Source organism: Panthera pardus, unplaced genomic scaffold (assembly GCF_024362965.1).
Source record: "Panthera pardus isolate Hobbes unplaced genomic scaffold, ASM2436296v1 HiC_scaffold_6, whole genome shotgun sequence".
Classification (NCBI taxonomy): Eukaryota; Metazoa; Chordata; class Mammalia; order Carnivora; family Felidae; genus Panthera; species Panthera pardus.
In genome coordinates this window covers 93,292,335-93,317,153 of record NW_026526991.1, presented here as the reverse complement: position 1 = coordinate 93,317,153, position 24,819 = coordinate 93,292,335, and the positions used below count along the sequence as shown (strand labels likewise).

The window sequence follows — 24,819 nt, the reverse complement described above, 5'->3', positions numbered from 1 at the left end:
GGGTTGTATTTAAGTAAATGCCATTTGTCAACTCAGCAACGACTTCACTTGCTGCGTATCTGAACCCAGACAATGAATTTCTCTCAATTTCAAACGTTCTGTAGAATGAGGATAACAAATCCTATTTAGGGTTGTGGTAAGCATTATAGGAAAAGCCCTTTAGCACACCGCCTGGCACATATCAAGCTGACAATACCAGGTTGCGGTTATTTTAAACCAAAGTCATTGGCAGTTGAGAAGAAAAACTGGCAGTCCGCAATCAGACCTCTAAGATGTGAATAAATACATTTTATTTATAAATATATTTATATTTAAATATTTTATTTATTATTTATTTATTATACTTTATTTATATTTTATTATTAATTTATTAATTTATTATATATTTATTTATTATATTTATTATCAATATATTTATTTATACTGGTTCTTTTAGGACCAGTAGAGAAAGGCTCAGCAAGCCAAGTGTCGTGCAGGAGCGAACTGATTTATTGGCCAAGAATTCTGGCCAACACTTCTTAAGTTCGCAGAAGACACTCCGTGCCCTTCTCGGGGGCCATCCCCGAGCTGCGGCGGGCCGCAGCGGGTCCGGCCCGTCCCCCCGCCCCGCGGCGTCCTCCCAGAACCCAGACACCCGCTGGGAGTCAACTTGGCCGAGCCCGGGCGCGGGCGTGGGCGGGAGCGCACGGAGCGGCGGCGGGCGCAGCGCGGGGCACTCAGGCGCCTGTCCTCGGACTCCCCCTCCCCGGGGCCTCAGGTCCTCGGGGCGCGCACGACTCACCTGCCAGGCTCGGCGACACCGCGGCGGCCAACAGCAGCAGCAGCGGCAGCAGTGGCGGGGTCGGCGGCGCGGACAGCCCGGGGCGCCCGTCCCGGCTGCGGCGGGCCATCGCTCGGCGGCCGCGACCTCCCCTGGTTGGACGAGGCAGCTGTCGTGAGAGCGGCTCTAGGGCCGGCTGCACCGCGCAGCGTCTCCGAGGTTGGGGCGTCCCTAACTTCCCTCTTCCATTAGCCCTGCCTGTTTGGGGCTTTTAGGGGCGAGGAAGCCTCACGTGGCCTTGGGAACAACCTTCGCCCCGCCGGGCCCCAGTCTGGGAAAGGCGGGTCCTTTCTGACCCTTTAGCACCCTGTGGGCTGGGCTGGGCTGGGCAAGTTCCCCAGCTGCGCTTATGCGATCTGGAGAGGGTACGTGCCACTTTCCCTGCGCTCGTCGGGCAGTTTTGCGGCCCAAGGTCTGAACGAACCAGTTCACATCAACACCGCTAGCCTCTGTCGCCAGGTTCGGCCACTCGTCTGTAGCTGCTGGGATGAGGCACCCTGGGCGATGGTGACAGGCATGCCTATACGCAGCTCTGCTTCTTTGCCATTCTGCAGTGGTCTTCACGGGTCCCCTAATCCCTCAGTGATCAGTGCCCCTCCATCTCGGCTGTTTAACCTAGATCCATTTGCTGCAGCCCAGGACTTTCGCTCCTTTGCCGTTCTCTCCATTGGCTGGAGCCACCACTACAATGTGATTCAGACGGGGCTGAAACTAGATCTATCCCTGAGTTCCCGCGAAGTTCCCATTTCTGTGTGTGTGTGGGAGGGGGGCGTCAGTTGACATTGTGAAGTAGGCAAAACTATGCCTTGGGTGACATTGTGAAGTTGGCAAAAGGTGCCCTAGGTGACATTGTGAAGTAGGCAAAATGCATTTTATTTCTTCCATAAGCATTTGTTGAGCCCATCTTATGTGCCAGGTGCCCGGGATATACAGACAATTAAGAGCATGTCCTACCAGACAAGAAGGGACAAAGGCCTATAAATAAGCGGGTGCTCAGAAGTTGCCATTAGTACTGTAACAGAGCTATGGTTAAGGTACAGTGTGGGAACCCAGGACGGGGACAAGCCACTACAGAGTGGGGTGGGGAGGCGCTAGGTACCCCACTCTTTTCTCTTGGTCTTTCTTGCAAGCTTAACTGAGATGTCAAGGGGAAATGGGAAGGGAGGACAAGAAGCAGCTTTCTTAGAGAGGGAGATACATTTACAGTTGTTAGAAAAGATGTAGAACAATTACACCACATCTCTGTGCAAATTGTTGAACACAAGTCCTAAGCCATCATTTTGTCTGGTGACAGCACCGATTACAGTACCTGGATGATAACGTCACTTAACGAATGAAGGAACTGAGGACATTGCAAAAAGTGCACATTTTTCTTCAAGTTAGAAAATTAAAGTGAAGGCAAATTATGAGGATTCTGGCTGCGCCACCTTGGGAAGAGAGCTACGTGGGACATTCAAAGAAGTTGTGCCGCCCCAGATATTTGAGTCATGCTACCCTCTACCACCTTCTTTCATCTTACTAATCCTTCCAATGCAAGGAGCCAAGTATTTGGATGTGATCATGTATGTAAAAATACCTGGTGGGAGCTATGAGACATGCATTCATCTATTAGGTAGTCATCAAATACTTGTTGACTTCCATGTTCCAGACATAGAGCAATAAGCAAGGTGGACAAAATCTCTGTTCTCACAAAGCTTGCGCTCTAGTGGGGGAAGCAAATTATGTAAATAAATTAATTCAATCAGGGTTTCTCAACTTCAGCACTGTGACATTTTGGGCCATACAATTCTTTGTTGTTGGGGGTTGTCCTGTGTATCCCCTGGCCAGTATCCACTAAGTGCCAGTATCATCCCTCCCGCCAAGTTGTAACGATCTCAACGACTCCAGACTAATTGCCAAATGCTCCCCTAAGGGGCAAAATTGCCCTCAGTTGAGAATCACTGGATTGGATGATGATACATCTTACCTTCTTTAAATTGGAGGCGGGGCAGGAGGGTTACTTCTCAGGGAGGGATATGAGCAGCCAAACTCACGCCAAGAGAAGAGAAGGACCACAGAAGATGTTGACTATGAAAGGTCTTTATCACTTTTCTGGCAGACATGTGTGGTTTGGGGCGTCTCACCAGCCATTACCTTATTCCTGGTGCTACTTTTTCCTGAGTCTGGGCTCCACTGGTTTAGGAGTTTCAGTGAGCAAGAGGGAGGCATGTTTCCACCCAGAGACACAATAATAGTTTCATTGAGCTGGGATTTGAAATTACTGCTTGGTCTTCACTGGGCTTCTCTGGAAAAAAATAAAAAGGACGCGAATGGGATTATTGTGTTGGTTAGAGTGGTGGAGCCTGACAATGAAATGGAAATACAGCTATAGAGTAGTAGGAGGGAGCAGTAGAAGCAGCTCAGGGGAGTTCCTACTGAAGTGATTAATGAATGTGCTGTCACCTCACCTAGGCAGGACCACCAGGGACTAAGGCTCCTCACCCCACTAGGCAAACAACCGCAGCCGGCTGAGACACTGGCCCCAGTCTATAGCTGGGTGACCAGTTACAGAAACAGAGATGGTGACCTCTGTGTTTCTTTCCTTGCCGTAACATATATATGATGGATTCAAAAGTGTACAGTTCCAGAATGCAATGCACACATGTAAATTTATTTCTTCTCATAACTAACTTAGCATTCAAACACTTATCCACTGACAGTAGAGCTTTTCACAGGTCAAATTTTGGGTTATTCAGTCTTATTTGGGCTAAGTCCTTACCATCCTTTGCCTTCTTTGTATCCTTCCCCATTTCCTGGACATTGATCTCAGTTTCAGGCGTCTTACATATTGACCTGATATTGGATAAGAGGCATCTACTCTGTGAGTCACCCTCTGGGCTTAGTGGCCTCCACCGAGATGTGGTTTATCTTTTCTGATCCTTTATCTGTGGTTCTTGGCTTTGAGTCTAGATTCTTACACACTCTGTGTGTATTAGTTAGGGTAATGCTAGCTATTGTGACAAATAAACTCCAAAAGTTCAACGGGTTAATACAACAGAAGTTTATGTGTGGCTCATATCCCAGTTCAGTGTGGGAGTTCTTAATTTGTATGTGGCTTCCTTTCATTTAGAAATTTAGAAACCCAGAGGTGCCAGGTGGTTCAGTCAGTTAAGCGCCCGACTCCTTGATTTCGGCTCAGGTCATGATGTCATTCACGGTCGTGGGATTGAGTCCTGCACCGGGCTCCGCGCTGAGTGCGGAATCTGCCTAAGATTCTCTCTCTCCCTCTGTCTCTCCCCCTGGTCTCACTCTCACTCTCTCTCTCAAAAAAAAGAAAAAGGAAAAAGAAATTTAGAAACCCAGCTTCCTTTCATCTTGTGGTTCCACATTCCCTGAGGCAGAGGCTCCCAAACTTTGTTGGTTCATAGTGTCCTTGGGGTCTCAGCAATGTATTCTTGGGGCTGCAGACCAAAAGAAATATCTAATAGTTCCTTTTATTTAGTGGTTAGTGCTAAACAACTTAATAATAGTAGTTTTCTCAGTGTCCTGGGACAGTGGTATGCTTTCTTCAAAAATCAATAATATCCCAAATACACTCTTCAGTTCATTATGGTGTGATCTACTGATATTAGTATTTCCTGTGAAAATTTAATATATTCTAGGCACGTCTTGTGAACTCATTATGGTTGTCAAACTAGAGGCAGAGACAATCACCCTAGGACCTTGGAGTCTTTTCTTCCAACCAGAAGAAGGGGAAAGAGTATAGTGTAGCCCTGCTTTTTAATCACTTTTGCTTGTATTCCACTGGCAGTCTCTAGACATATCGCCATTACTATATGCCAGAGAGGCTGGGAAATGCAACAGTTTGTAGCTGGAACATCACCCCCCAGTAGGGAAACATGATTTTTTGTGGGCAGCTAGCTGTTTCTGATACTATTCGGCAACCTCTCCATCCAGATTTGGATTCTACTGGGTCCTTTGGCTCATTCTCAAGTGTGTCTGATCTCTGGGGTGTGGCAGTAGGGACTCAAAGATACTCTAATGTGTGTCGATTAGTGAGCCTTTCTGGGGGTACATCTCCCCAGACACTTCCCCCAGTTGTTGCTACTCTACAAATCAGGTGCCGCGAGGGGCACACAACTTCATTCTAAGTTTTGCAAGTTCGTGAACTATGCTCTGGAAATTTTAAACATACTTTCCTCTGGTAATTCGAGACCTATCTTGGGTTTCTGTTACCAAATATTTCCACACGCAGCCCCACCCAGTAAGTAGGTGACTCACCCCCCCAAAGGAAGGGTGGTACTGGCCTTTGCATCAACCCACTACACATTTCTCTTATCAACTCTTCAAACTTTTTACTTCTTTGGATAAAACCAATTCAACATTATTATAATTCTTATTCCAATTTATCTTTTTAATGTATTTTTTTAAATTTTATTTTATTTTTGAGACAGAGAGAGACAGAGCATGAGTGGGGGAGGGACAGAGAGAGAGAGGGAGACACAGAATCCGAAGCAGACTTCAGGCTCTGAGCTGTCAGCACAGAGCCTGACCTGGGGCTCAAACTGATAAACCACAAGATCATGACCTGAGCCGAAGTCGGACGCTTAACCAACTTAGCCACCCAGGTGTCCCCCCAATTTATTGTTCTCGAATATGCTTTATGCCTTTTATTTAAATCTATGTCTTTCAAGGTTCCAAACCAAGGTTTTGAATATTTTAAAATATTTTCCTCTCCCAGAAGAAAGGTTACAGCTTTGAAGACTACGGTCTTTGTCTACTCAAGACCTCAAAAAGACACAAATTTTATGCTTTGATCTTTCAGTATTTTCATTTTTCCTCCCTTGAGCAATGAGCCTTGGACTCTTGGAATAAATAGAGTGAAGGAAGCTTTACAAGATTAAACAGTTTCTCAGAAGACAAATGTGTAGGGTAATGTCTTAGACTGCTATCCAACTATTCTGTATGTTTACTTCTATAACTAATTCTTCTCGTCTTTTCTATTCTTTCCCTCCATTATTGTGTGTAGGCCGTTTTGGTAGTTAAACTTATCATTTGGCCTATAGGTGTCAGAAGATAGAGCTGAGATGGCTACAGAACCGAAGAAAGGATGGACATGCCTCAGAAATCTTGGACTTGGGTTTGATGCTTGTGGAGCTAGTTTTGACTACTTCCCACACAGTACTGTGATGTGTGCCTGTCCTTTCTGCTACTCACTGACCTGCCCTTTCTATAAGCTGCCACCCATTATACTTTCCAGGCTGCACATGTCTTGCAAGTTGCATACACGAAAGAGGGGCTGCCCTTGGTCAGTGATTGTAGGGTAATCAGCATGTGTTGGCTTTAGGGTCATGGTCACCTTTAGGTGAGAGGTGTATCAGCAATGGTTACTTCAGCCAGAGATGTAGCACTTAAGAAAGAAGTTTCTGTACAAGTTGAATACTGACACAGTAGTTTGTGATCACTCTTTTTCCTACAGCTGACACACACGAACTTTTTACCCTGCCGATAGGCATCTTTATCCCCATCTGTCCCTCCAAAGAGGCTGAAAAAGTCACTCCCAAATACTTTTAGGGTACAGAGGATTTTCTGCATTGTTTAAAGATGTAATCTGGTGCCAGACAGCTCTTTTTTTTTTCAAAATGTTCTAAATCTCTTTTTCTAGCTCTTGTCGAAATTAAGCGGCTACATCCTGGAGTACCTACCACTGGCTTCCTCTATTTTTTTCTCTACTGTTAATAATTTAGCATCACCTCTTCATTCTATAGACAGAAGTACAAATGCCCAATAAAAACAACTGCAAATTAAACCTTTCCTTCGTGGGGCTTAACCTTGACTATAGATGTGAAATATTTCGGTGATGCATGTCCCTGCTTTTCTTTCAGGTTATAAGAAAGGACTTAAACCTGAATGGTACATAACAATGAATAAATGAAAAATACTTGATAAATATTTGATAAGGATGGCTGCTCCTGATGTTTTAAAACAAAGACAGTAAGAAGAAACTTTTAGGCAGTTAATTCTTGCAAACTGTCTAGAAGTCAACACTGTTAACCCGGGTCAAAACTCCAGAAAATGTTACTAGGAAAAGATCCTATTTTAGCCTAGTTGCGTAAACTAGATTTGCCTCTCCTGGACACAGGAAATGGAGTGTACATGGTGCATATTAATTTTCCAGACAACTGTAGGCTGAGAAGGGAGTCCTGAGGGAGTGGTGTCAAAGGAAATTTGAATACTCTCTCTGTTGAGAAACTGTCTGCTGTTCATTGGCTTGTGTTAAATCATAAAAATTCAACTGAGTACATTTAAAGATCAAATTGGCTTTATCCCACAATTCATGAATCGAGCAACACTCTGTCTAGCAAATAGAAAAGACCTCCACTGAGCTGTGGAAAAGGAAAGGTTTTTAAAGGCAGAAAGGGGGTGGAAAAAGGAAATTCTCCCTGCATAGAGTACAGTTTCAGGAAAGGTCCCCCTCCTAAGGGGAGCAGAAGTGGAGACTACCTCACTGGTATTGATCAGGTAATTCCAGGTTGACTGGTTAAAAATCACCATCTCTGGAGAGGTAGAAAGTGCTGTTATGTTAGACATTAAGTCATGGTTTACCCATGTGGGGCTTAGCACAAGTGACTCTAATTTGGGGCTGTTCTCTCTCTCTCTCTCTCTCAAACACTTCCTAATTGGTTTACATCTTCAGAATCCCCTTTTCCACGCTACCACCAATACCTAAGCTCCGGGCACCCCTGCCCTGCCCTCTCTCGGCAGCCAGCAGATCCTTCCCTTAAAACTGATTCTCTCAAGCCTCAATCCATCAGTCTTACTGCCCTGGAGGCTAGAACACATTTCAGGCTCATCAAAGCTTTCTCTCAACAAAGGTGGTTCTCCCCTTAGGGGTAATTGCATACCACTTCTAAGAAAAGAGTAGGTTCTGAATTGGTCCCAAAGCAAAAACAAAACCAAACAAAACTGTGAAATTTCCAGTAGGGGGTTGTGTGTGGGAAATGTTACCTACAAAACATGAAACATCAGATTAACTTTGCCACAGGAGAATCATCTACATACATACTTTTTGGGAGGAAAGGTTGTGGTCATGAAATTTTAGGGTTAATTTTAGTTCATGTATTAAGGTAACAGATATTAAATGACTCAGAAAATAGAACTTCTCTGAATCATTTTTGAAAAAATTACTTTGATAGTCTTCGACTGACTGACACGTCAAAATTCAGGCCAGAAGAATGGGGAAGACATAATGTAAAAATTGAGAGGGGGATCTTTCACTCAGTTTGGTAATTCAAGACCCCAAATTCAGGGATCAAGTTCGCCGTGCTCTCAGCTGGGCTCCACAAGCTAGAGGCAGGGTGGCCTCAGGGCTTCCTTCGCCAAGACTGTGTTTTCTTTCTGCTTCCTCTTCTTGCCCTGTGACACAAGGTGCATTTCTCAAGCTGCATACTTCATAGCACAGGGCAGATTACTTCCTTGCTGTGGTTGATAACCATTTAAAGCACAAGTCAATGCTTTTCTGGTCAGCACTTGCTACCAAGCAACTTGGTTGGAACGCTAGGTCAACAAGAATTACCTAACAGAAGCAACGTTGCATAAAAACCATAATGGCCATTTTCATTGCCAAATAAATTGAGCAATGATTTTCTACATACTTATAACTCCTCTTGAATAACGAGTCATGCTTTTAAAAATCGGCTCTGAGAAGCAAATGACTCAGGGGCGATCTATTAACAGTCCCAGAGCCCATCCTCTTACTGTTTATCTTCTAGGGAATGATGTTATTAACTAGGCTTTGGTAGTGTGGGATCTTTGGCTGAGCTAAACTAGAATTCATGTTTGGATGTGTCTGATGCATGCATGAGCCCATATGTAGTCACCTACCTGAGGTGGTTTGTACTGAAGAAGGATACTGGACAATTAGGTTTGTGTGTGGGCTCTTGGGGAAAAACAGAACGGGTGGGGAAAAGGAAGAAGGGAGGGAGAGAAAAGCATGATGTCTCGCCATAGCTTGCCTGCCTTGTTAACTTGATTTGAGCTCTCAGAGGAGAAAGGGGCTTTAGGCAGAGGCAGAAAAAGCAAATGTCAAGGAGTTTGTGAGACTTGGGGCCATTAGATCATTGTGCCAGACGACAGCAGGGGCTGTGCAGTGGGGAAGAGAATACTTTCCTTGTTCACATGGCTTCCACTAAGTATAAACTGCAGGGAGGACCAAATTGCATTGACCCTGTTGAGATAAAATGCATCCTATGGTCAAGCCTCACCATGATACCATGAGCAGAGCCCCAAAACTAAATAGTTTAATATAAGGGACATGCTTGTGCAAGGTTAATGAAATGGAAATGTGGCTGGAAGAAGGATGGGACTTAATTGACAATTGTACCAAACCTGAATTTGTCTCACTGCATGCATAAGTTGTTACATATTCAAATGGATACAAATTTTAAATGGGGTGGAGAAGGGGAAGCCAGCTAAGCAAAGGAAAGAATTACAAGAGTGTGTTGTAATGCATGCTTCTGTGTTGTAGGATTTGGGGTGATTTTTCCCCATGTCCGTATTTCCCAAAATTTTTTATGACAAGAACATAGTAGTTTTGTCATCTAAAAATTTTATTTTTATTTTAAAATATCCACAGGAAATTTCATTTTATATAAAAAAGTGAAAATATTTGACGGTGTCCTGACTGAACAAATCTTCTAAATAGACTGTAAGTAGAATCAGGAGTTTTAAATTGGCTATTGTATACTTTGAAACATAAAGTATGTTTTCTCACTTTGTTGTTGTTGTTTTCAAGCCCACACCCAACTCGGGGCTTGAACTCACAACCCTGAGATTAAGAGTTGCACGCTTTACCAACTGAGCCAGCCAAGCATCTGCCCTAAAGTATATATTCGATCAAGCTTTTTCACTTTGAATGAACATATTAACAGTTTAAGTCATGTTATTTTTGTAGTTGTTGTTACACTTTTTTTCAAAGCCTCTTCAACGCCAAAAGCAACAGTTGAAGGTATAAATCATCTAGGAAGCATTTTCAAAATGCTCATGGTCACTTAATGCCCCTTATCAGTCTGATCTTCTCTGGGCTGGGATTTTAAAAACTTCCCAAAAGATTCAAATTCCCCCTAGCCTGTGCTGTTGAAAGCCAACAGCCTATATAAGAAAGTTCAAATCACGATATGACTCTATGCCTTTCTATCTCATTTCGTTTCTCCTGGGTGAACCCTCTTCTGGTCTACAACAGGTCTGAAACATCTTGCCCTTTCTTTCCATTTTTGATGAGCTTGTTCTCCTAGCTTATTCCTTTCTTCCCTTCCTTTCCAAACCAAGCTGTCATTTAAGGCTCAGCTCTAGGCCCAAATCGGCTCTGTTCAACAAGCACTTTGGAGGGCTTAGTAAAAAATGAGTCACTGTGCTAGATACTGCTCAGTGAGAAGGTTTGTAGCTACTGCCCTGGAAGAAGAACTTACTACCTGGCAGTGGGATTTGGGTAAGTACACAGATTACTACAATGCCAGACAGAATAATACTAAGTGCCACACAGGTACGAGTTGTATGAGGTGCAAAGAGGGTAGAATGAGCTTTATCCCGAAGTTGCTTTGATCTGTGTTCACTTTTTCCTGCCTTAAATTATTGTTGTACTTATTTATAGCACTAATTTTGGCCCTTATTTTCTTTTTTATGTGTGTTTTATGTGGGTGTACTCTCCTTAAATAACTTGAAATCAAAGGCAACTCTTAAATGAATTTTGTTTTCCCCCAGGGTAGCCCAAAATAGTGGGATACCTGGGTTGCATGGAATTGAATCCCAACGTAGATGGATTATCCAACAGCATGGATGATGGGAATGCAATGGCTCCACCAGGGGAATGAACTTGAAGTGCCCCACACTCTAAAAAAGAGACTTGGGGCGCCTGAGTGGCTCAGTCAGTTAACCGTCGCACTCTTGATTTCGGCTCAGGTCATGATCTTAGGGTCATGAGATGAAGCTCTGTGTCGGGCTCTGTGCTGAATGTGGAGTCTGCTTAAGACTCTCTCACTCCCGTTCTCTCTGCCCCTCCTCCCTCTTAAAAAATATAATAAAACTAAAAAAAAATAAAAAAAATAAAAAAGAGACTCCACTAAGCCTTTCCAAATAAACAGTAAGCTAAGTAAAAGCAGAAAGATTGCTCTGTAACCTCCAAGACTGGTCTCCCGGTCTTCCTTTCATCCAAATTGCTTCACTAGCTTCAGATGGAGAAATTCTGATGCTCTTAAGAGAATGAGTTTGCGTTTCTATTTGTTAATGCTTTCCATGCAACACCGTTTCAAATCTTAACTTTGCCACTAACTTCAGTTTGCAGGTATATTTATCTCTTTGCCTTTGTTTTCTCCTCTATATAATGGGAATGATAATGCTAGTACCTACCTCATAGGCATTTTGTGAGTTCAGAGAACTAAAGTGATTTGACAATATCCACGTAACATAACATTTCACAAGTGCTCTCTTGATCCAGTTTTGGAGTCAGAGCTAGAAATTCTCCATTCCTCTTCCAGGTAGTTTGCTAAACCCCTACCCCAGTTACTTCCCTTGTTAGGCTCTAACACCCTTGGGTTACAGTATCCAGTATCCAACTGCCAGAGGCTCCCGGATACTAACACCCAGGGATGGCCTGATCTTTGGGCCCATGGAGTTATTCAAAATACCCAGTCCCTAGAAAGACACAAAACCTAGCTGACATCACTGTGTTGGCCATAAAAACTGTCCTTTCGGCTCTGCTGGCTGGCTCAGTCCCAGGTACAAACTGCTGTGTGACTTGCATGGCAGCCTTCTCTAGTTTGAAGCTGTGACAAAGTTCTGCCTTTCGTCCGAGGGTCACTGTGCTAAGTCTGGCCATCCAAAGAACCTATAATCATACCTGATATCATATAATTATGAGATAAATGGATACATGTAAAGCACTCAATAAATGTTACTTTTTTTTTTTTTTTTTTTTTTTTACAAAAAAATGGCTTTCTACATTCCCAATTTCTGGAGATTCTGTGTGCACAAATGATGCAAGACAATTCCTTTTAAGAATTCAAACTATTGAATCTTTAGATTGGAGCTAATCTCAGTAGAAAAGTACCTTTTTGCTTTAATTTAGTTTTGACTTTATTGTATTCCAATATATCACCCCAAAATAGGCCTCTCTGAAGTAAAAATTATTTTGAGCTGAAGGCAATTAAGAAGCAGTAAATGCAGAAAAAGGGCCTCCTTTTCTGCACGAAGGCAGAAAATAAATTCTCCTTTTACTGGAAACAGACTTTATTGGCACCAGAAGAGGTGACAGAGAGGGCACCAGAAGAATTTGCAAACAAAACTTGTTAAACGAATCCTTATTTAAGGAGGACAGGGACCACCTAGGTCTCGTTGGACTGTCCCCAGCCCAAACCCCTTTGTCTTATCAACTTTTCACCCATTTATTGTTTCTTTGTCCTAAAGATATAAAAGCTTCCTACTCTAGTCACTTCTCCAGGTTTTATTCTCTTATGAAGGCTTCCATGTACGTGGAGAAATTCAACAAAATTTGTGTGCTTTTCTCCTGTTAATCTGTTTTGATCAGTTTAATTTCCAGTCCCAGCCAGGGACCTTGAGAAAGTCAAGGAGAAGTTTTTCTTCCTCTATAATATCACCATGGAAAATACAATGTATGCATCCAAAATGCAGCTTAGATATAATTTTAAAAAGTATTATGGAAAATTTTACACTTAAACAAAATCGGAATAAAAACACAGGTACCGTCACCAACTTCAATAATTTGGCCAATATTCATCCAGACCTCATATCCTCATCCCACCTAAGCTAGAGACCATTTTCTAAAAACATAATAATGCCATTATAATATATAAAAAAATTAACAGCAATTCCTAAATATCATCAACTACTCAGTTTCCGGATTTCCCCAATTACCTCCTAGATTTCTTTCTCTTTCTTTCTTTCTTTCTTTCTTTCTTTCTTTCTTTCTTTCTTTCTTTCTTTCTTTTTTTGTTCTTTGCATTGGGATCCAGACAGAGTCTACTCGGCATAGACTACATTTCATTAATATGTGTCTTAAGTCACTTTTAATGTATCACTTCCCTTTCATATTTTTTTCCTTACAATTTATTTGTTAGAGATACCAGGCTGCTGTCCTGTAGAGTTTCCATATTCTCACTTTTGCTGAATGGATCTATGTTGTATCAGTTAAAAAAAAAAAAAACATTGTTGAGGTCTCATTGACATAACCACACATATTTAGAGTGTACAGTTAAAGTGTACATACATTTTCACATAGTATACACATATGAAACCATCATCACTCTAAAGATAAAGAATCTATCACGTAGAAATTTCCCACCTTTCCTTAGTAATCCCTCCCTCCCACCCCTTCCAACTGTCCCATCTGGAACAACTAATCAGTTTTATGCCACTGTGATGTTCATTTTCTAGAATTCTATGTAAATGGAATCATGCAGGATGTATTCTTTTTATACGACTACTATCACTTAGCGTTCTTTGAGATCTATCCCATGTTCTTTTTTATATTGCCAAGTAATATTCCAATGTATGGATAGACCATGATTTGCTTACTCATTTACTATTTATGGACACTTGTGTTATTTCCAGTTTGAGGCTATTCTAAATAAAAATTCTGTGAACGTATACATACAAGTCTTTGTGTAGACATCGGCTTCCATTTATCTTGGGAAAATAATTAGGGGTAGAATAGACAAGTTATGTGATAGATATACGTTTAACTTTTTAGGAATTTGCAAACTGATTTTCAAAATGGTTGTACCATTTTACATTTCCACCGGCAGGATATGAGTATTATAGTTCCTTCATATACTAGTCAACACTTGTATGGTCAGTCTTTAATTTTAGCCTTTCTAATAGATGCGTAGTAGTATCTCACTGTGGTTTCAATTCACATTTTCCTAATGAAGAAAGATATTGAGCATCTTTTTTTTCTATTTATTTTGATTTTCTAATAAATTATAATAATATATACAATATAATATAATAATATAATAAATAATATAATATATATTATATATAATATATTATATAATAATAAATAATATAATATAATAATATAATAAATACTATTTCTAATATTTTCTATATTATTTTCTATTTATTATCTATTTATTTCTGTTTATTTATAGAAATAAGTTTATTTCTATTTATTCAATTTATTTATTTATTTTGAGAGAGCACGAGCAGGGGAGGGAAAGAGAGAGTGAGGGAGATAATCCCAAGCAGGCTCTACACTGTCAGCATGGAGCTCGATGTGGAACTTGAACCCACAAACTGTGAGATCATGACCTGAGCTGAAATCAAGAGTTGGACACTTAACCTACTGAGTCACCCAGGCGCCCCGATGTTGAGCATCTTTTAATCTTCGGTGAAATATCAAATCTTTTGTTCATTTTTAAATTATTTTTGTTTCCTTGTTACTAAGTTGTTTTTTAATTGTGATAAGATCGCATAACATAAGATCATCCTCTCAACAAATTTTTAAGTATGTGGTATGGTATTAACTTTGAGCACAACGTGGTACAGTGGATCTCTACAACTTTTTCATCCTGCTTAATTGAAACTTGATACCCATTTAACAGCACCTCTCCATTTCCCCCTCTTCCCAGCTCCTGACAACCATGATTCTACTCTGTTTCTATGAGCCTATTTTACACACCTCACATGAGTGGAATTAGGCAGTATTTGTTTTTCTGTGACTGGCTTATTTCATTTAACATAATGTTCTCAATGTTCATCCCAGTTGTTGCATATGGCAGGATTTCTTCCTTTTCAAATGCCGAATAATATTCCACTGTATGTACATTCCACATTTTGAATCCATTCAACTACAGATACATTTCGATTGTTTCCACCTCTTGGCTATTATGAATAATGCTGCAGTGAACATGGGAGTGTGAATATTTCTTGAAGATTCTGATTTCAATTCTTTTGGATAAATACCCAGAAGTAGGATTGCTGGATCGTTTGGTAGTTTGATTTTTAATTTTTTTTTGAGGAACATCCGTGCTGTTTTCCATAACTGCTGCACCATTTTACATTCCTAACACCAGTGCAGAGGGTTTCAATTTCCCCGCAATCTCACCAACACTTGCTATTTTTAATAATATCCATCCCAAGAGGTGTGAGCTGTTATCTTATTGTAGTTTTGGTTTTCATTTCTTTGATGATCTGAACATCTTTTCATATAGCTCTTGGCTATTTGTATGTCTTCCTTGGAGGTATGCCTATTCAAGTTTTTTGCCCATTTTTAAATAGAGTTATGAGGTTTGTTGTTGTTGTTTTGCTATTGAGTTTCAGGAGTTCTTATATATTTTGGATATTAACCCCTTATCAGATATGTGGTTTATAAGTATTTTCCTCCATTCCATAGGATGCCTTCTCGCTATTGATTTGTTTCCTTTGCTATGCAGCTTTTAGTTTGATGTAGTTCCACAGGTATATTTGTTGCTTGTTCTTTTGGTGTCATAGTGAAGAAATTGTTACTAATACTAATTTCATGAAACTTTCCCCTTATGTTTTCTCCTGGGAGTTTTTGGTTTTAGATGTTGTGTTTAGGTCTTTAATTCATTTTACATTGATTTTTGTGTATGATATTTCCAGATATATTCTTGAATACATATTCCCAATGTGTATTCTTGGTATCCTTATCAAAAATCAATTGACTGTGTATGCATAGGTTTATTTCTGGGCTCTCTATAATCTTCCATTAGTCTATATGTCTGCCTTTATGCCAGTACCATACAGTTTTAATTACTGTAACTATGTGACATATTTTGAAATCAGAAAGCATGATGCCTCTAACTTTGTGCTTCTTTTCCAACGTTGTTTTGGCTATTCAGGATCCTTTTGGATCCATATGAATTTCAGTATTGTTTTTACTATTTTTGCAAAAAGTGCCCGTGATATGGGATGTCTTTCTATTTATTTATGTCTTCCTTAATTTCTTTCATTAATGTTTTATAGTTTTCGATGTATAAGTCTTTCACCTTCTGGTTAAGTTTATTTCTAAGTATTTTATTGTTATTGATGCTATTGTAAATGGGATTTAAAAAATATTTTTTATTTAAAAAATTCTTCTAATTTTTTTATTTTTGAGAAAGAAACTGAATGTGAGTGGAGGAGGGGCAGAGAGAGAGGGAGACACAGAATCTGAATCAGGCTCCGGGCTTTGAGCTGTTGGCACAGAGCCCAAAACAGGGCTCAAACTCACAGACTGAGAGATCATGATCTGAGCTGATATCAAGAGTCTGAAGTTTAACTGACTGAGCCACCCAGTCACCCCAAGGGATTGTTTTTTAAATATCCTGTTCAGATTTCATTGTATAGAAATGCAATTGATTTTTGTATGTTAATTTTGTATCCTGCAACTTTATTGAATTTTTTAGTACCAATGGTTTTTCAGTGGTCTTTAGGATTTCCTACCTATAAGATAATACCATCTGCAAACAGACAAGTTTACTTCTTCTTTTCCATTTATTTCTTTTTGCCTTTTATTTCTTCTTGCCTAACTGTTCTGCCTAGGACTTCCAGTACTATGTTGAATGAAAGTGGCAAGAGCAGCCATCCTTGTCTTATTCCTGATCTTAGAGGAAGAGTTTCAGTTTTTCATTGTTGAGTATGATGTTAGCTGTGAGCTTTTCATATACAGCCTCTGTTATGTTGATGCAATTTCCTTCTACTTCTACTTTGTTGAGAGTTATTAATCATGCAAGTATGTTGAATTTTGTCAAGTGTCTTTTCTGCATCTATTGAGATGATCAGCTATTTTTTCCCTTTACCCTGTTAATGTGGTATATCACATTGATTTGGTTATGTTCAACTGAACTTGCATCCTAGGGAAAATTCCCATTTGGTTATGTATGTGATCCTTTTAATATATTGTCAAATTTAGTTTGCTTTTATTTTGTTGAGTATCTTTTCCATCTTTTCCTTTCAGCCTCTGTATGTCCTTAAAGTGAGTTTCTTGGAGACAGCATATAGTTGGATCTTTTTGTTTGTTTTTTTTCCCTTTAAACAACTCTATGTATTTTGATTGGGGAGTTTAATGTATTTACATTTAAGTAATTATTGATAGAGAAGGACTTCTTATTGCCGTTTTATGAATTGTGTGATATTATCTTGTAAGTCTTTTGTTCCTTCTTCTCTCTTTTGCTGTCTTCCCTTGTGGTTCATTAATTTTTAAATTTATTATTATTATTCTTTTAATAACATGCTTTGATTGCTTTCTCATTTCCTCACTTTCTTTGCTGTATTTTCTATAGGTATTTTCTTTGTAATTACCATGGAGCTTACATAAAACTTCTTAAACTTTTAACATTCTGCTTTAAGTTGACAAAAACTTCAATCACAAAACTATACCTTTATGTCTCCCCCTAAAACACTTTATGTTATTGACGTCAAATATTACAACCTTTTTTTTTTTACTGTCTATCTACTTCATGTATTTTTATAGTCATAGTTTTTTTTTGTACTTTTGTATTTTAACTTGTACACTTGAACTAAAAGTGATATATACACCACCATTACAGTATTACAGGTTCTGCATTGCTATCCATGTTTACATTTACCAGCAAGTTTTATGGTTCATATGCTTTTGTGTTGCTGTTTAGAATCCTTTTGTTTCAAGTTGAAGAACTTCCTTCAGCATATCTCGTAAGTCTGCTTTAGAAATTTTCTCTTTGTCTTTAGCTTTTGACAGTTTGATTGTAATGTGTGTCATTATGGACTTCTTCAGATTCATCTTTTTTTTTTTTTTTTTTTTTTTTTTTGGAGACTGTTGAGCTTCTTGGAGCAGAGGTCCATATCCTTCCCTAAATTTGAAAGTTTTTGAGCACTCTTTTTTAACATAGCTTTCTGGCCAATTCTCTTTCTTTTTTTCTGGGATTCCCATAGTACTGGTCCATTTGATGGTCTACCATAAGCCCTATGAACTTTTCATTCTTCTTTTTGCTCCTCTGACTGGATAATTTGAAATGACCTTTCTGAATTCACCCCTTCTTTCTTCTGCTTGCTCATCTGCTGTTGAACCCCTCCAGGCAATTTTTCAGATCAACTGTTGTATTCTTTGCCTTCAAGTTTTCTGTTTTGTTCTTTTCTATATTTTCTGTCCTTTTGTTGAAATTCTCATTTTTTCCGTGCATCGTTAGCCTGAACTCACTGAGGATTTTTATGATAGTTATTTTGAATTCTTTGTGACATAATTCATATATCTCCATTTTATCAGGGTCAGTTTCTGGAGATTTAGCTTGTTCCTTTTGGGGGGGCCACATTTCCCTGTTTTTCTTTGTTTTCCTTGACTCTGTTTTGGTATCATCCACCTCTCCCGATCTTCCTGGACTGGCTTCATACAGGAGGAGACTGTCACTGTCAGCCCTGCCAGAGAAATATGGGGGGTGGCGCTCTCAAATCTTCTTTGTTTATATGCCTTCCTTTCCCTTGTATGTTTAAATTCCCAGAGGGACTTGCTGGTTTCTTATTGCAGGATTTTATAATCCCTTCCTCCCGCTGATATCTGTCTGCTATACCATAGATCTTCTGGAGCAGCAGCACACCCATGACCTTGTCCTCAGTGATCCCCAGATGTCTAGAGTATGCCAGGTCCCATCCATGCTCAGAGATAGGTAAGACTGGAGCCAGCTCTCAGGCAGTCACCTAAAAAGTCTGAATGTTGTATATATATTTCTGTCTTCTCTTTTCCTCATCAGGGATAATCTTGGAGCTGGGGATCTTCCTGATTGGGCTGTGCTGAATCATGGGTAGGAGCTCTCGTGAGTAAGTAAATGCCATTCCAAACCTTTGCCTTTATCCTCAGCAGCCACCAGTCATCTAGAGTGTGCTTGGTCTCAACAACATTCTTTTTTTTTTTTTAATGTTTATTTATTTATTTATTTCGAGAGAGAGAGTCCGCACCCGCATGTGTGCGTGAACAAGGGAGGGGCAGAGAGAGGAAGAGAGAGAATCCAAAGCAGGCTCCATGCTGTCAGTGTAGAACCTGACCCGGGGCTCGATCTCACGAATCGTGAGATCATGACCTGAGCCGAAATCAACAGTCTGGCACTTAACTGACTGAGCGAACCAGGTGCCCCTCATCAACATTCTCAGAAGCAATCAGGTAAGACAGAAGCCAGTCCCTTGGACACTCCTGCAAAAGTTAGAATGTTGGGTGCAAGGTCCACCTCTTTCCCTCCTCAGGGAGCAAAGCTAGGATATGAGGATTTCTACTTGCTCACAGTACACTGAGCCAGGAGGAGGGTCTATGGCAAATGTGTACATGCTAGTCCAAACTGCTGCCTGCATGCCAGTCCCAAGAAGGGGCTGCCTCTTTTCTCAGTGGCTCCCAGTCTGGGGCCCTCACCTGTTAGTGCTCAAGTTCAGGTAAGACAGAAACCAGTCTCTTGGGCAGTCTTCAGAAAAGTGAGAATGTTGGATGTATCATCCAGTCCTTTTCTTCCCTCCCCAGGAACAAGTTGGGATGAGGGTTTCCTCCCAGCTGGGCAGTGCTGTGCCAGAGGGGAAGGATCACGGTGCCTTGAGTTTTCCCACTGGCTTTGATGTGGATGGTTTTGCACTTGCTCATGGTGCAGGAGCCTCTCATCTGGTCCTGGATTTCTTACAAAGGGAATTGGTCTGTGTATTATTGTTGAATTGATGGGTCTGTGGGAGGAAGGAGGGTCCAGAGCTTTCTGCCATCTTGCTGATGTCACTCAGTATTAATTCTTCTTATTGAGTTTTGAGAGTTCTTTATATATTACAGATATAAGACTTTTTACTAGATATCTGATTTGCAAATATTATCTTGCAGTCTATGGTTTACCTTTTCATTTTTGTTTACAGTGTCTTGAAAGAGCAGAAGGTCTTAATTTTTATGAAGTCCAATGTTTTCATCTATAAATATTCTACATTTAGGTCTACAATCCTTTTTTGAATTATTTTTTGTTACATGATGCAAGATACTGATGAATATTTTTCCTTCCTCCCTCTTCTTCTACCTCCCCCTACCCTTTACCCCTCCCTCATTTGTTCATTTCTTTTTTGTCCAACCCCTTCAGTGTAGTTATGCCATTCACCCGTGATACATTTAAATAGTTTTATTGTTGTTGTTATCCTGGTTTTAGTATGGTCTCCCTCCTCAATCCTGGTTGATTTAAATTACATGTATTCTCTGAGTAGATGAAACACTAACATGGTTCTCAAATTCAGAAAACAGAAAGTTACACCCACAGAAGTGTCACATCTCCCCTCCCCTCCCTTCTACCTGCTCCAATTCCCACATTTTTTATAACCCATTCCCATATACTCCCTATAGAGAACCAATCTTCTAAGGTTTTGGTTTATCCTTCCTGTTTCTTTTTCAAAAATAAGCTGATATGTGTATATTTTATTTCTCTTTCTTTTTAACGGAAAGCTATCATACTAAACACTCTTTTACACATTGCTATTTTCGCTTAAAAATGCATCCACAACTGTTCATAGAGACCATCATTTCTTACAGCATTTTCTGGATGACCACAATTTATTCCACAGTTTCCAACGTGTGGGCATTTAGTTGTTTCCAGTGTTTTTGCAATTACAAACAACACGGCAATGTGCATATGTATTGGAGGTGTATCTTCAATGGAAGACTGTTGGAGGTGTATCTTCAGTGTAAATTCCTAGCGGTGGGATTGCTGGGTCAAAAAGTAAGTCCACATGTAGTTTTGCTATCCTAACTTGTGTGCCAGGGCCTCCTCTAAGAGGGTGTACCAGTTTGTATTTCCACCACCCAATAAGAGAATGCCTCCTTCCACAAAGTCTTGTCAACAGAATAGGTGACAATCTGATAGTATTTTTTTTTTTTTGCCCTACAAAATTTTGTATCTTTGCATAGTCACATTTATAAATATTTAATTTATTGCCTCTGGATTTTGATCATTTAATAATTTTTATAATTTCAAAGCTTTCCCGACAGTAATGTTATTTTCTTTCTTTGCTCTTTTTTCTTTTAGAGAGAGAGGGAGAAAGGGAGTGCATGAGTGGGGGATGGGGGCAGAGGGAGAGGGAGAGGGAGAGAGAAAATCCCAAGCAGGCTCCATGCTCAGTGTGGAGCCCTCCTTTATACTAATGTTAAAAAAATCATTTGTGTTTTATTCTAATACTTGTATGGCTTCCTTTTTTACTTTTATTTTCCTAATACATTTGAAGCTTATTCTTGTGTACCGCATTAGGCAGGGATATCATTTTATTTTTTTCCAAAATGGTCAAACAGTTGTCCCAGCATCATTTATTACCCAGTGGTAATAAATGGTCCATCTTTATCATACACTAATTTCTATGTGTACTTGAGTTTATTCTATTCCATTGGTCCATCTATCTATTTATGTTCCAATCCCCACACTTGAAATTATAGAGCCTTTACACTGTATTTTAATATTTGGTTGAGCTAGTCCCCTTCGTTTTTGTTTCTTTTTGTGTTTCCCTATCTATTCTTGCATGTTTATTTTTTTCATATGAACTTTAGTAAAAACTTGTCTAACTCCATAAAACTTTTGTTGATATTTTATTGAAATTGTGTTCATTTTATGTTAGTTTAGGAAAGACTAATTTCCTTATGATGTTGAGTCATCTTATCCAAGATCATTGTTTCCAATACTTTTTACCATCTCAGTAGCAAGTCATATTGACACTCTCATTCACTAAACACTTACTGTACATTTAACATGCATCAGGTACTGTGCTAGGCATTGGAGATGTGGTGAGTAAAATAGCTTTAGATTTTACATAAATAGATGAATGAAAGCACATGGGTCTCCATTAGAGTTAAACTATACATTTCAGAATAGCTAAGTCTTTAGTTCTGTGCTGTTTAATCTGGTGAACGTTTGCTATGGTTCTATTTTATTTCACACTTTTCTAAACTAACCTCTTTGCATTATAATGGTTTGCTTTGAAAAGGACTGAACTGGCATCACTGGGTTACAGAAGCTTTAAGAGGACAACCTTGCATCACAGTGGACCTACTTAGGCATTCTTAATGGCATCACAATTACCAGTTTAACCCAGCTGACTACCTGCATGAATCCAGCTGTCTGTCTGTCTGTTTGTGCTTCAGTTCCACTATCTGAGCCTCTGATGGAGGAAACCAATCAGGCGAAAAGCTTGGTGCCATTAGGCGTTCATAAATCTCAACCCAAAATGAACCCTCATCTCTGCCTAGCCATGCTATTGTTTCTTTGGTCAGTTTGCTTTCTCCCTTCCACAAAGATTACTTCAAACTCCCTTTACTCTCTTCCCTCTAACAACTTTACATAAGCATCTGGATTTCCACCCATCTCTGTTCTAGCCTGTTACAGTAAAGGAGTGTTTCCTCCCATTTAGCTAAGATCAATCTCTCCAACAGTGTCAGATCCTCCCGTCTTCTTTCCCTTTCACTCCTAACTCAGCCTCATGCTGTCACCTATTTATTCCCTCTTCCCTGTCTGTGGCCTCTTGATTCTTTTGCAAAACAAACAAACCTCCTGAAACCCATCATTAAAAACAAAGCCAACAAAATCCTTCATCTTATTTTCCCTTCTAACAATGGCCATATGTCTCTCCTCCTCTTCACAGCCTAATTTCTTAAATCAGATGATTTTGTAAGGGTAAATAGAGACAATCCTCATGGATGCAGAAGCATACAGTTATTGAGAAGTGGAAGAGCTTGAAGAAAACATGGAGATAGCTGTAGACTTCCACAGGGGACCTGGGCTGTGTGGCTAGATTTAATCTGAGGGGCCGTAGGTATGCTTGCCTGTGGTGAACTAGGCAATATGAACAATATGGCATAAGTGTGGGTCTGGAATCAGTTTCTTTACTTGAACATTTTAAATGACAACATTTACTTTGCAGCATTGTTGTGGGGATTAAATGAGCTAATGGGTATAAAGCTACTTACCATGGTACATGCCCAGTAAATTTTACCTATCATTATATTTGTAATTGTAATTATGTTGTCAGATGGGCAGATGTGTGCAACCAAATTTGAAAGCCTACCTATTCAATACAGAAATAAATATCAAGTCACACAGCTGTCTTTGAACTACATGTGGGCTAGTGCTTTAGACATTCATTCCTTTATTCATAAAGGAACATGCATCAGAAACTTTGCTAGGTGTTAGGGATTACAAAGAAGAATAAGACAAAATCTGCTTTCAATGATCTCTCAGGGCAGTCAAGGCATAAGCATGTAATTATAGTGTGGTAAGTGCAGTGATTGATCAACACAAGGTATTTTGGGAGTTGAAAGAAGGAAGCGTACAGCCTGGGGTGAGGTACATCAAGTCTGGAGCTGGTTCTTAAAGTGAGTAGATAGATGTTAGCAGAAGAAAGAGAGGAGGAAAGCAGGGAAAAGATTTTAAAGTCCCTCTGTCTATGCAGTTCAACTCAAAGACTGGAATTTCATGCGTTGCTTAATTAAAAAAAATTTTTACTACTAAAAAGTTATTTGTAACTCATTGGCCTATTTGAATGATATGTAAAGAACAAGGTATTACACGATAATAGGAGGATGAGTCAAAACTTTATTGCTTTGGGAGTGGAACATACCAGGAATTGCTGTAGGCAGAGTGACACAACATATTTTAAGGAACCCGATGGCTGGGAGCCCAGATATGCTACTACCACTGATGGAATTGCCTAGATGATGTCACCATGGTTTTCAGCTTTAATGGTGCAGAAACTTGATTGTCAGCTAATAAGAGATGACCAATCTCTTGAGGCCTAATTCAATTTAAAAATAAGATATAGGGGCATCTGGGTGGTTCAGTTGTTTGTCTGACTTTGGCTCAGGTCATGATCTCAGTTCATGAGTTTGAGCCCCGCGTCAGGCTCTGTGCTGACAGCTCAGAACCTGGAGCCTGCTTCGGATTCTGTGTCTCCCTCTCTCTGCCCCTTCCCTGCTTATGCTGTCTCTCTCTGTCTCTCAAAAATAAGCTTTAAAAAAAATAATAAAAAAATGAGAGATAAATTTATAAGCTACAATGTATTCACTAACAATAAAAAATATGAAATTTGCACGAATTGAAATACTCACCCTGTCATGAGTGGTACATTTCCTTCATACAGACATGCTAAATACTTGTCTCCTGGGATCCTGAAATCAGAACAAAAGGAGTTAGCTAGTGGGCATCTGTCTGGTTCACACAAGCAGCAAGGGAAAAAAAGTCCCTAACCTACAAGGGAAGACAGATCAGGTTTACAGCAGACCTATCCACAGAAACTTGGCAGGTCAGAAAAGAGTGGCAGGATATATTCAATGTGCTGAATCAGAAAAATATGCAGCCAAGAATTCTTTATCCAGCAAGGCTGTCATTCAAAATAGAAGGAGACATAAAAAGTTTCTCAAACAAAAATTAAAGGAGTTTGTGACCACTAAACCAGCCCTGCAAGAAATTTTAAGGGGGACTCAATGAGGGGAGAAAAAAAATGAAAATAAATAAATAAAAAAATACCAAAAGCAACACAGATTAGTAAGGACCAGAGAACACCAGAAACTCCAACTCTACAAGCATCATAATGGCAATAAATTAATATCTTTCACTACTCACTCTAAACGTCAATGGACTCAATGCTCCAATCAAAAGACATAGGGTAACAGAATGGATAAGGAAACAAGATCCATCTATATGCTGTTTACAAGAGACCCACTTTAGACCAAAAGACACCTTCAGATTGAAAATAAGGGGATGGAGAACCATCTATCATGCTAATGGTCAACAAAAGAAAGCTGGAGTAGCCGTACTTATATCAGACAATCTAGACTTGAAAATAAAGACTGTACCAAGAGATGCAGAAGGGCATTATATCATAATCCAGGGGTCTATCCATCAAGAAGACCTAACAATTGTAAATATTTATGTGCCCAAATATATATATATATATTTAAACACCCAAATATATAAATCAATTAATCACAAACATAAAGAAACTCATTGATAGCAATATCATAATAGTAGGAGACTTCAACA

The 24,819-nt window shown here is 39.8% G+C and overlaps 1 protein-coding gene and 1 long non-coding RNA gene across 2 annotated transcripts in view; one reads left to right on the top strand and one right to left on the bottom strand.

Annotated features, from left to right (window-relative positions):
* PLBD1 (phospholipase B domain containing 1) overlaps nucleotides 1-1,177 on the bottom strand; it is a 52,724-nt gene extending 51,547 nt beyond the window's left edge. The window contains exon 1 of the mRNA XM_019452045.2: nucleotides 782-1,177. Coding sequence (XP_019307590.1) covers nucleotides 782-890 — 109 coding nt within the window. The 5' untranslated portion in view covers nucleotides 891-1,177. The remainder of the gene's footprint in view (nucleotides 1-781) is intronic.
* LOC109268644 (uncharacterized) lies at nucleotides 842-22,895 on the top strand. The gene is made up of 5 exons (XR_008419493.1): nucleotides 842-979; nucleotides 9,435-9,506; nucleotides 18,369-18,459; nucleotides 18,544-18,610; nucleotides 21,770-22,895. It is a non-coding gene; the product is annotated as an uncharacterized LOC109268644 (long non-coding RNA).
* Nucleotides 22,896-24,819: the final 1,924 nt, after the last annotated feature.